This window comes from Saccostrea echinata, unplaced genomic scaffold (assembly GCF_033153115.1).
Source record: "Saccostrea echinata isolate AGI-Se365-2 ecotype Australia unplaced genomic scaffold, CSIRO_AGI_Sech_v1 ptg000001l, whole genome shotgun sequence".
NCBI classification, from domain to species: Eukaryota; Metazoa; Mollusca; class Bivalvia; order Ostreida; family Ostreidae; genus Saccostrea; species Saccostrea echinata.
The window spans coordinates 48,790,833-48,804,182 of NW_026889750.1; the positions used below are offsets into that span (position 1 = coordinate 48,790,833).

Here is a 13,350-nt window from a genome sequence, read left to right on the forward strand (position 1 = left end):
AGTTCCAGCTGAACATGGCTGTTTGGCAGTGGCTAGTTATGAGCATCAGTTTGGGCGGCGCCGCAGACCTCTCTAACTAGGGACCCTACAAAGATGAGATCCTAGCCCAGGTTTAGACCTAGTTTAGGCCTTGTGGATGACAATGCCAGACCCCACTGGAGTGGTCAGTTGATCAGTATTTGGAAAAAGAAACAAGCATCAGGATGATTCGACAGTTTAGCTTCCTTCAAAAGAGCACGGGACTTGTTCCGTAAACAAGATAGAAAAACACACCGAACACGCTCCATGAACTAAAATTTTCTTTGCTTTAACTATTATATAATACTTATTTATTATATTTCTACGTTATTTATTCATTTATTTATTATTATAGTTTTTTTTTTTCATATTGATCACAATGTAAAAGTGTGCCATCTACAAGAATAACAGTTATATGAAACAAAACAAATGAAAAATCCCAGGTGCTAGGATGCATATATCGGGAGTGGTAAAGAAATGCGTGTGGATGGCCATTGGGTCCTTTCCACAAGCACCTTTGAGTGGAATTACATCTATAGATGATTCGTTATGAGGGCTAACGACGGGTGTGACCGGTCAACAGGGGATGTTTATTGCTTCTAGGCACCTGATCCCACCTCTGGTTTTTCCAGGGGTCCGTCTTTTTGCCCTGTTCACGATTCGTATTCTTTACAAAACATGGCCGTAGGAACCGGGAGTCATGCTCTCCTCAAAGTTTGCAGATATAAGGTATACCATATAGCTCCTACCATGGAAAACATAGCTACTTTATTATGTCTTTATTTAAGTTTGTGCCCTCTAAGTAATAACGTCTGATCCCCCCCCCTTTTCGGTCTGGCTTGTCAAGGAATTTTGGCTTGGTAGTCAACCCCCCCCCCCCCCCCCCCCAACAAAAAGGTAATAAAAAACTGTCCAATCTAACACCTCTGCAATCTCTTTCATTGTGAATTCTGACCATAGACCTAAAGGTAGGTCTATGTTCTGACCACTTAATTCACTATTTTCCATGTTCTCTACACTGTGCAATATGACACTCCTCTCTATTATTTTGACACACAATTTTTGTCCCAGTTCATGTTGGATTGGACAGGTTTCATTGTAATTGTGTGCTACACTGTTGTTACAGATTCAGTTAAGGTCAAGATCTAGTAAATGAGTTTAGACTGTCTTGTTGGTGCTAGATCCATTAATACGTCAAAATGGATTTAAACTTAATTTTTCCCATACTTTAAGGATGTAATAGAATTATGTAGAAAAAGAAGCATTTTCATGGAGTTCCATTTGAAATAATATCAAAAGTAACCCCGATACCTCTATTCAATTTAATATCATTTTAAAGTAGAGGTCAAGATACGAAAAACCATTTTCTGAGAGACTGTGGGCAATATTGATACATTTTCTGTGATGGAAAAAACTCCGAAATTTATACATGACTTTCTTCATTTTTTCATTGAAAATGACAATTTCAAATATGTGTTTTCACTGAGTTTACCTATAAGTTATGTCCTGATACACCTTATTTTTACCAAGCTATATTTGTAAGGATCATTAAAAGAACTCATTTCTCAAATTTGAAAAAAAAATCTTTAAGTACCTTTCATTTACTAGATCTTGACCTTTAAATATATGAAGAAGTCATAGTAAAACATATTTATTTCTCATGTAAACAAAGTATGTGTTATCATGTCTCTGATATTCTCTTCAATAAAATCAGCCCAGGAATTAAAACAAGTGACAAGCAACCATTTCAGTATTTTATGGTATTTACTAATACCAAAACCAGATTACTGATGAGAAATGTTAAATACATTTCAATATATTTAAATAAAAAACTTATCGTTCTTCTGATATGACAGATATAATAGACACACAACCATCATGTTCATTTGATATAAAGTTCAGATATTAAAAAATAAAGGATATAAATAACAAAAATAAAATTGTTCAAAACAAAAATAACAGTGATCCAATTTACTTCTTCTTTTTGCCTTTCTTTCCCTTTTTGCCTTTCTTTCCTTTTTTCTTTTTGCTGTATGGTCCGAATCCTTTCCTAACCATAACACCGCGCCACCAGGACTGAATCTAAACAGAAAGGATAAACGTTAAAATAAATGCTGTCAGTGTATGCTCAACAGGTAGGAAAAGCTTGAAATGTGTGAAGGTTGATGTACGTAATTTACTTTAAACCCACTTACCCTCGTGGCTGCTCTCAGCTCAATGGCCTCTTGGTCTGCTTTTCTTCTGGCCTTTTCTTTCTCTATTCTGTCTTCCACAACCACTTGTTCATATTCTTTGTACTAAGAAGAGAGAAAGTTTCTTTAAAAAAAAATACAAAACACAAAAAAACTAACATACTAATATTATACTCCTCTCCTCAAGGGGAAGTCACTCATACACAGAAGGTGGCAGTAACTAAGAGGATCTGATTTACAGCAAAGGGGAAGTCACTCATACACGGAAGCATTGAACTGCTACATGTAGGTGGCAGTAACTAAGAGGATCTGATTTACAGCAAAGGGGAAGTCACTCTTACACAGAAGCATTGAACTGCTAGGTGGCAGTAACTAAGAGGATCTGATTTACAGCAAAGGGGAAGTCACTCTTACACAGAAGCATTGAACCACTAGGAGGCATTAACTGAGAGGATCAGAGTTTACAGCAAGGGGAAGTCTCTCTTACACAGAAGCATTGAACCACTAGTAGGCATTAACTGAGAGGATCTGAGCTTAAAGCAAGGGGAGGTCAATCTTACACAGAAGCATTGAACCACTTAAGTGGCAGTACCTGAGAGGATTTGAACTACAGGTTTTTTTGTGCAGACAATGTACATACTAATTTGGTCAACTCCTGAAGTTTGTCCAGGTCTTTAGCCTTTGATGCCTTCAATACATCCAGCTCATGTTGTTTGGCCTCCACATCTTTCTCATACTTTTCCATCCAAATATCCACCTTCTTCTCCAACTCCTGAAATCATCACAATATCAACAAAATATATACATGAAGTATTTCATCATTAAATATCAGTAGTAGCATGGATTCAATATTGAGGTGCTACCTGGCCTTGACAGACAATAAAGTAATAGATGAGATCATGTTGACATTTACTTTCTCTTTGGCTATGTCTGCCAAGGGTTTGAACTTTGTCACTAAAATGTTTTCTGCAACTGACAAGTTTTTTTTATATTGTAGCAGCCAATAAATGACCGACCTCTTGTAGTGAATCAGAAGTTAGCTTTATTAAGCACCAACTGAATGACTTGACTGTTGTTGCATGGTGAAGTTTGGTGTTCAAGCAAAGCATTATTGCAACAAGATTTTGAGGCTTTAAAAGTTATGTTTCTGAATCATATACATGTACATAAGTGCTTCATTGTTCGTTATCTTAGTCCCCCACCTCTTGATGTGCCCGGAGAAAGTTCTCTATTTCCTGGTTACATCTCTGCTCCTCCTCTATCTTGTGTTTCAGACTCTGGAATTAGACAGAAGCTTCATCAGACACTGTCACAATAGCTTACAGTACATATATGTAACAAAGGTCTGCACTAACCCTTACTGTGATTTGTTTTCTTTTAGAGCAGATTTATTTATGTTATGATTGAAAGATAAAAAAAAAACAATAAGAAAATGGCACATACAATTTAAGTCCAAATACATGTAAATACTTAATGTATGGAAAAACAACCAAGGTGGTAATTCTGTGTACTGTATCTTTGCTGACTTAATTGGTTTATATAAATATGCAATAAAATACATAAACACTTTAGGGTGAATTAAAAACCAGAAGTCTCTGATGAGACTGTAGCTCTACTGGTCTGTTTGTATAACAAAAGAAAAGTAGCACTTGGATTTGAAACATTGCAACATGCAACAATAAATAGAATTATGTATCTTAATGTAGTCTACTTTTGTGACAAGTTATATTGAAATCAAATGAAAACTAGGAGTAGTAGCGTTTTGAAAGTATTTCACGGAAATTTCTATTTTTAGTACCGGTAACCATGACAACACCATTCACCCAAATAAAAAAAAACAGAAATACATATTATGTATCATAGTGTATTCTAACTGTGTGCCAAATTAGATTGAAATCAGACCAAAATTGTAGGAGGAGTAACGTTTTAAAGGAATTTCACAGAAATTTCTATTTTAAGTAACCATGGCAACACTGTTCATCGAATTCAAAAACCAATGCAATAAATTATGTATCTTAGTATAGTCTTCTTGTATGCCTAATTATATTAGAAGCAGACTAAAACTGTAGCAGGAGTAGTGTTTTAAAGGAATTTCACAGAAATTTCTATTTTTAGTAACCATGGCAACAACGTCCACTGAATTCAAAAACCGATGCAATAAATTATGTATCTTAGTGTAGTGTACTTGTGTGCCAAGTTATATTGAAATCGCACCAAAACTGTAGGAGGAGTAGCGTTTTAAAGGAATTTCACAGAAATTTCTATTTTTAGTAACCATGGCAACACCGTCCATCGAAATCAAAAACCCATGCACTAAATTATGTATCTTAGTGTAGTCTACTTGTGTGCCAAGTTATATTGAAATCGGACCAAAACTGTAGGAGGAGTAGCGTTTTAAAGGAATTTCACAGAAATTTCTATTTTTAGTAACCATGGCAACACCGTCCATCGAAATCAAAAACCCATGCACTAAATTATGTATCTTAGTGTAGTCTACTTGTGTGCCAAGTTATATTGAAATCGGACCAAAACTGTAGGAGGAGTAGCGTTTTAAAGGAATTTCACAGAAATTTCTATTTTTAGTAACCATGGCAACACCGTCCATCGAAATCAAAAACCGATGCTCTAAATTATGTATCATAGTGTAGTCTACTTGTGTGCCAAGTTATATTGAAATCGGACCAAAACTGTAGGAGGAGTAGTGTTTTAAAGGAATTTCATAGAAATTTCTATTTTTAGTAACCATGGCAACACCGTCCATCGAAATCAAAAACCCATGCACTAAATTATGTATCTTAGTGTAGTCTACTTGTGTGCCAAGTTATATTGAAATCGGACCAAAACTGTAGGAGGAGTAGCGTTTTAAAGGAATTTCACAGAAATTTCTATTTTTAGTAACCATGGCAACACCGTCCATCGAAATCAAAAACCGATGCTCTAAATTATGTATCTTAGTGTAGTCTACTTGTGTGCCAAGTTATATTGAAATCGGACCAAAACTGTAGGAGGAGTAGCGTTTTAAAGGAATTTCACAGAAATTTCTATTTTTAGTAACCATGGCAACACCGTCCATCGAAATCAAAAACCGATGCTCTAAATTATGTATCTTAGTGTAGTCTACTTGTGTGCCAAGTTATATTGAAATCGGACCAAAACTGTAGGAGGAGTAGCGTTTTAAAGGAATTTCACAGAAATTTCTATTTTTAGTAACCATGGCAACACCGTCCATCGAAATCAAAAACCGATGCTCTAAATTATGTATCTTAGTGTAGTCTACTTGTGTGCCAAGTTATATTGAAATCGGACCAAAACTGTAGGAGGAGTAGCGTTTTAAAGGAATTTCACAGAAATTTCTATTTTTAGTAACCATGGCAACACCGTCCATCGAAATCAAAAACCGATGCACTAAATTATGTATCTTAGTGTAGTCTACTTGTGTGCCAAGTTATATTGAAATCGGACCAAAACTGTAGGAGGAGTAGCGTTTTGAAAAATTGTTTACAGACAGACGGACAGACAGACAGACAGACAGACAGACGGACGGACGACGGACACCTTACTATCGCATAAGCTCTTCTGGTCTCTGACCAGTAGAGCTAAAAAATGACCACCAAACTGAATTTTTTTGGAAAATTTCAACTACTTATAACATATTTTTCACTTATATCATCACATTGCACATGCATTCTAATTTAAAATCCTGAAGTGGCAATAGAATAGACAATTGGATAAAAAAGTTTCAGATTTTTTATTAGTAAAATTTCTTTTGAAAAAAGAAAATATCATTATACCTTAAAAGACTTTCTAAAATACATAATCACAAGAAATTATAGTTTTTTATGCTTCAAAATGGTAAAAGGGTTATAGATGATTAAATCTAGACCTTGATTGAGTATCTTCTCTTGTATATGTGACAAAAATTGGCTTTTTGATTATTATTTTACATTATTTTTTTCAATTCTGGTTTGAAAAGTTTTAATACGAAAAAAATATGAAGCAATAAAATTCTTCAAAAGTCACTTTTTTGTCCGTTCAAGTCAATTCTTTAAATCTAAGCCAAACAAGAATTTTTATATACAAGTTCTCTTACAAAAAATACTAGATTTTGAAGTGACCCTATGTTACATTATTGTGTTGCACTCCTGACATCTGATATGTATTTTATTTAACAATGTTTTAAAAATTCTAACACACAATAACCAATTCTTACTTTGTAAATCAATTTGTCGTTTTGATATTTTTCATCTTTTACGGCAGGTTTTTCATATTTTGAAGACCTTAAAACATGATTATTTGCAAAGTGTAATATATATAAATTGTATTTAAAACTATATGTGAAATGATGAAAACTTCTCCCTGAATTGACTGTAAAATTTCTGAAATTTGTTGATAGACATAGTGCTTTGAACATCAAATAGTATCAAACATTTTTTTTCAACTTATCTTTTAGTAAAGATAGTTAAAAAGCATTGGTAATTATAAAGCAGTTTTGTTGCACTCCTGACTGCAGTAAAATTTAAAACTAAAACCATATAGCACAAAAATTCATAAAGTGTTGGCAACATCAAGTGGTAATGAAATTGTGCAATATTTATAACCCAATACTTCAGTATTAAAACAGATGTAAGTATTTAAAATTCACATTTTATCTGAAATTATTCCCTATTTATGCCAAAAAACTAGCTTAAATGTATATTTAGAAGATAAAATATATTTTATAGCATATTTTCCTTCAGAGGACAAACACAGTAACCCACTAGAAAAATTCTATTCATCATTTTTTCTTTATTTTTATTCTTACTGGATGATTTATAATTCTAACATATTTGTTGCACTCCTGACCAAAAGCATTGGGGCCTTCAAAATAGAATTGTGAAGTGAAAATTACATAAGAACTTGTTCTGTTGTTTCAGTGAAGTTGAGGAGGAATTACTTGAAATTTATGACAATTTTTTAGTGTGTTTATTTTAACGTTCATTAAAAAATCACAAAAAAGATAAAAACACATCTGAATTGATAAAATTGAAAAAGGAAGGATTTTAATAATAAAACTGTCAATAATTTAGTATTAAATTATACAAAAAGATCATTATTAATTAATGAATACTTCTAAGCATGAATAGAAGTGTTTTCGACACACAATTTGAATCTTTAAAAAAATGTGTTGCACTCCTGACCATAGAAATATAGATCTGAAGCACAGCCAGATCCTGTAATTGATAAATCTATTTGGTAAAAATGTTCTTTGTGTCTTTATTTTCCAAAATAAAAATCAGAAAATCATATAATGATAATAGTTTTTTCATGCTTGGGAGCAAAACATCAAATGTTGCACTCCTGACATTATTGGGTATGCACATATACTTGACTCTCATTAATGCTGCTTGTGATTTATATAACATTTTTAAGTTTTAAAATGTATATCAGTTATTGTTTTACACTTCAAAAATTCTTTTTTGTCTTAATTTTCTTTCAGAATTTTACAATTGATGTTTTTTTGGCAACACTACATTTTTTCTGTTGCACTCCTGACATGGTATAACATTTTTTTAAACATCAGCCATGACCACAACTTGATTAAACAAAAGTTACTACAGTCCAAATTTAAAGCTCAATACTTTGAATATTATCAGGAAAGTCTTTATTTTCAACATAAAGCATTATTATTTATTTCACAGATCTCCAAAAAATATTGAAATTTCAAAATGTCACAAAAAGGTGTTGCACTCCTGACAATTTTAGCATCATTTTTGGGCATAACTTTTTTGTTAATTGAGATATCAACGAGATATTTGGCAGGTAGTTAGACACTACCAAAAGACATATGCTGAGACATAGAAATCTATTTTCATTGCCTGTATTTTTAGTGTGGGTTGATAAATATGCGTTTGGTCATTTTTTTTGAATTCACCCTTTATTAAATTTAAAATAAATGAAATCAGAGAACTGAAGGAAATACAGATCTTATGTCCCAGATTTATAAATGTCCACAAAGATCTATGACCTTTAGCAACCCCCCCACTGACCTCGATCTCATCTTGGAGGGCTTTCTCTGACAGAGTACACTTTTTCTGGGTCTGTGCCACAGTGACTTCAGCACTCTTCTTTAGATACTTCCCCTCCATGTCTGTCTTGGCTTTCATCTCCTGTAGCTGGTCCTTAAAGTGGGCTATCATATTGTTCCTCTGCTGTAACTCTATCTCCTTCTCCTTCTGAATGTCAACCAGCTTCTTATTCAGCATCCTTACATGCCTTCTTCCATTCTCTTCTCTGTCAAACAATATATTTACCCATGTTATTTTTTGTTGTAGCTTTATTTACTTGGGAGGAGGCCCATGGACCCTAAGATTCACCTAAGCATTATTTGACACACACTACAGACATACAGATGTTCTAGCCTACTGTATGTAACAAACAAACAAGCTGCTTTTGCTTCACTGTGATCAACTTTAAATATGACAGAATTATTCACAGTTTATTATCATCAGCTAGCTTGTCTACTACAGGTTAATTTTCCAGGTGTAAAAAATAAATGATTTTTAAAGATAATGCATTTTCAAAATATTACATACTTTGCCCCACCATGACGGTTGGACCCTAAACTTGGAAATATCTCAAATTTACACAGACAATAGAGGGACCATATTGCAAAGTATATCATAAAGACTGTCTCAAACATGTTACTGCATAATTTCTTCTATTGTTACTGAACACAATAGAGCATCTACTGAAGATTTTAATATTTATTCCCCATTCTTTGGAGAATTTTTTCTAACTTTCCTAGCTACAATTATTCTGTTAGAGACAACAAAACCATTTTCCCTGCAACAAGTATGTAGTTCCAGAGCTTACTTCAGAATGGTGTCCTGTAGTCTGGCCTTCCTTTCCTTCTCTGTGCGGACAGTTTCAGCCAGAGCCTGGAAGCTACAGTTCTGTATACACTCTGACAAAGTGTCTGCCATACATCTCTCCACAAACATCCTGTCAAGTCATAAATATCTCCTCAGTATACCAAAGATGAAAACCAATGACATGCAATGAAACAAAACTAATCTGTGTTTGCAAAATTATAACACATATATTTAAATGTAAATTCAATTTCAAATCTTAAATTCTACTGGTCAGATTTAAAAATAAGAGCTGGCTTTTTAGATGACAGATAGCTAGAATGCTTGTTAGCAGATCCAGGTACTGTTATGTATAAAAGATTACAAATTTTTTTATTACCTGTCCTCCTGAACTTTGACCATGTTGTCCCCCGTTAAGGGATTCTGTCGAAGGCTTCGTCCAAACACATGTGTGCTGTTCTTTAGATCCGCTCCTGCCTCAATGACCTCTTTCTCGACCTGTGTCAGACGGTCAGTGTTTTTGGTGCTGTTCATTAGATCCAGTTTCTTTGCTAGGATGGTCTGATATCGCAGTTCCAGCTCCTTCTGTCCAGTGACCAGCTGATTAAGCTCGTTACTGACCATCTGTAGAAAGAAATAGACAGTGTAAATTAACATGTACCACAATAATCATATTGTGTTGACAATTTATATAATTTCATATATACATGTAATAATCTTTTTTTTCTTTGAAATTCTTTCTTAATTTCAAATCATAGAAAGATCATATTTGTGATACTTTGGCATACCGAAACATAGGTGGTCATTATGTCTATAGAGTATAGCTTTATTGATTAAAAGATAGACAAAATATAAATGTCCAGACCAGTATCACCTATCCTCATAAGAACAAAATATCAATTAACATCATGCAACTAACTTTCTCCCACTGGATCAAATACTACTAAATTCAATATATCAATATATATTACAGTATTTCCCTCTTAAATATAATAAACACAGTTATGAAGAATTTGTTCAGAAAAAACAACATCTTAGCTGTCTACCAACAGCAGCAGTATAGATTTACCTCCACTGCATCCACACGAGTTTCAAATGATGCCGGCATGATCCTCCCCAGAATGGTCAGCTGATCTACACAGTCCTCCAGGACTGTGGCCACATGGATAGCATCTGTTCCGCTCAACATCTCTCCCACTGTAACAAAGAAATTCTTCCAGAAATTTGTTCAACACCAGAGGGTATTATTATTGTCACATTGACACACATCAGCAGGCCACAATATGAAATTTTAATATATGCCTATTATATGAATATTTTAACAAATAATTTCATATTTTTTGAAATGATTATTAACAAAAACTCTTCTGTATATCATATCTATATCATTGACCATAGTTACTGATAACCAAATGAAAAGTATATGAAAGTCTTTTTAAGTGATTTCTTAAAACAATTGTCATGTAAAACCTGTATTAAACAACTTTCTGTGCATTGATATTTTGCTATTTACTTTGTCAGTTTCTGAATACATCATATATATGTTTTATATATACATGTATGTAGTCACTTCTATGCCTAATTCTGGAAAAAATTTTGCACTCGCAAAAATTTCCTCCTAGACTAGTACATGTACATTAAAACCATGTTTCTTTAGAAATGCATTTCAGAGAAAAGTTGTGGAGAAGTCACTGAAAAGTGTATTTAGAGCTAGACTACCTGTCATTTGTAGAATTTTAAAATTTTCCTTTGATAAAGTTGCTAAATACAGATTTAACTTATCATAATAATGAAGTCTGTTATGCAACACACTGAAACAGCACACACCTAAACATTGTCAAAACCATTGACATCATACTACCAATATTTAAAATATTCATGCTATATATGAGTAATAGCAGTTATTTTTATCTGTCAATATCATTCAGCACTACATGTACCATACACCATATTTTTTTTTTATATCTGGCATAAAATATAGCATTTAAAATTTTTATTTCACTACTGTATATATAGTAACAACACTGTCTAAATACAGTAATAAGGTTTTTTTTTTGTTTTTTTTTTTTAAAAAAGTCATTACTTCTAAACTTGTCTAACTACTATACTAGTAATCTCAATTTAAGAGCTAAATGGGAATCAGTTTGAAAATAGACTGAAATAGGACATACTGGTATAAATGATGCTAACCATGAAGATAGTCTTTTGATTTAATTATTCCAGGGATAGACATTAACTTTAGATTCACTTGCCCAAAGGGCAAGTGATCTCAAATGTTGACTTGTCCAAATGCAAAACTTGGTTGCCCCAAATTAGGGAAGAATATTATTTATTACTTAAATGTTATGATAATAAAAAAATGTTACCAAATACAGTACTGTCAACTTGGCAAGTTGAGCTTCATGAAAAAATTTCAATGCTGCATTTGTACATAAATGTATACCACTGTCCTTGTCAATTTAACCTGATAACACACACTACCATGTAGCAATAACCCAGGTGTTTCCTTTTTTATGAAATTCATATATTGTGTTACTTATATTCTGTGAGTGAATAAGTAATATAATTTCCTAGTAAGAAGTTAACAAAGTTGGTAGATGTGGAGCGTATTTACCACGAAAGAAAAGAGTAACGAACCCAATTTTAAATGGATGGTATAATCTAGAAATGCTACCAAGGAATTCCGAACGCAAATCAATGTCAGTCAGGTACCTGACGGAAATCAAGTGTTCAATTTATTGCTTTATTTATAAATTAATGTAAACTAAATAAATATGTACATTTCTGTAAGAAAAATTCACTTGCCCGATTGGACAAGTACGTCTAAAGTTTCATTTGCACAGAACTGAGAATTTACTTGTCCCGGGCAATAGAACTAATGTTAATGTCGATCCCTGTATTCTAATTACTAACACGAATTAAATTTGTCCATAATCATGTAAGTACTTTTTTGTAAAACTTTACCATTATACTGGTTTTGCATCTGATCAAAGGACAAATAAAAAAACTAAACACCTTGTACTCACTGTATTATCAAGGCTCAAAATAATTGATGGTCCAATGGTTTTGAGTCAGTAAAATTTGGCTTTGGGCTTGTGATTTATAGACAGCAAGTGCCCCTGGGCCAGAGATTATTTTATGCATATCAAAATCCATTCGTAGTTGGACTATAGTAATACTCAGTCTTGCACATCCTAGTTTAATTTTGGATATAACAGATATAGACAATTTCTTCTTATGCTAGGATGTACTTAGAAATGAAAAATTCAAATTTTCAAAATTTAGACACAATTCAAATTCAATCTCCCAAATATTTCTAAGAGCGAGTTGTCTTGATTCAATGGTAATATTTTCTTAACAGCTCCACAAACCAACAAGCTTGAAAAGTATTGATATATAGACAGTTACGTTAATGAACTTGAAGTATTTTCAAAACCAAAAGCATTTACGGTAAACACCAAGGATCAGATTAAGGCTATATGCAAAGCCTGAAAGTGGCACTATTAACCAACAGCAAAGAAATCTGATTTCTTTAAACTGTCAGTTTTTACAATCATTATTGGAAAAAATAATATGTTGACAGTGCGACCGTTAGGGCGAGCGCAGATACCTATATTCAGTTTTAATTTAGATCAGGCTCTTCAAACCGCACGTGACATATTGTATGTCTAGACTCTGATGTCACAAGTTCTCAACTAACCAGTAAAATTTTAAAATGATAGATCAAGTGACCAGTGAAAAATTATTTCCCTTACGCATGTAATTTTTTTTTCCATACAAGTTAATTAACATAAAAGCCAAAACAATTGCTATTCAAACACCAGTAACTACCTTGTTGTCCTTTGCCCATGGTCTTTGTTTTTCCTGAAAATGTTTCAAACTTATTTAACACAAAATAGATATTCTCCAAAGAGGATAATCGCGTAACAACTTCTGGATTTATGAACTTTCTTCAAAGGTGTGTCAATTTAAAGAATGGAAGATTTAAAAAAAATGAAATAAAGTTTTTTTTAAAATGTGTGATTTCTTACACTTTATCGCTGTCTACATGTGTTGATTTGTTCTCGAAATGGCCAAATCTCGTTAACTCAGTTCACCTCGACGAACTTCCATATTGTTTGTGTTTCTATGGACCTCGTTTACACATATACTTCCGGTTATTGTACGGAATATTTTCCAATCCCAAATATGAATATGGACTTATCTATATAATAAAAATCATTCTTTTTATTTATGTATATTTCATAAAGTATTTTCTAAGGAAATTTTTTTTTTCATATTTGGAAATGTGG

General features: G+C 33.0%; 1 protein-coding gene across 2 annotated transcripts; it reads right to left on the reverse strand.

Annotated features, from left to right (window-relative positions):
- Nucleotides 1–1,656: 1,656 nt before the first annotated feature.
- Nucleotides 1,657–13,170, reverse strand: LOC133180321 (dynein regulatory complex protein 9-like). 2 transcript variants are annotated; one of them, XM_061314870.1, is made up of 10 exons: nt 13,090–13,146; nt 12,890–12,922; nt 10,128–10,255; nt 9,438–9,682; nt 9,063–9,191; nt 8,237–8,480; nt 3,413–3,487; nt 2,851–2,982; nt 2,214–2,315; nt 1,657–2,100 (listed from the first exon to the last, which is right to left on the reverse strand). In XM_061314870.1, exons 2-10 carry the CDS (start codon nt 12,906–12,908, stop codon nt 1,990–1,992), a joined length of 1,185 nt encoding a protein of 394 aa, XP_061170854.1. In that variant the 5' UTR covers nt 12,909–12,922; nt 13,090–13,146; the 3' UTR covers nt 1,657–1,989. The 2 variants fall into 2 exon arrangements, with proteins under 2 accessions (XP_061170854.1, XP_061170861.1); XM_061314877.1 differs by lacking the exon at nt 12,890–12,922 and having other exon boundaries at nt 13,090–13,170.
- Between the last annotated feature and the right edge of the window lie 180 nt (nt 13,171–13,350).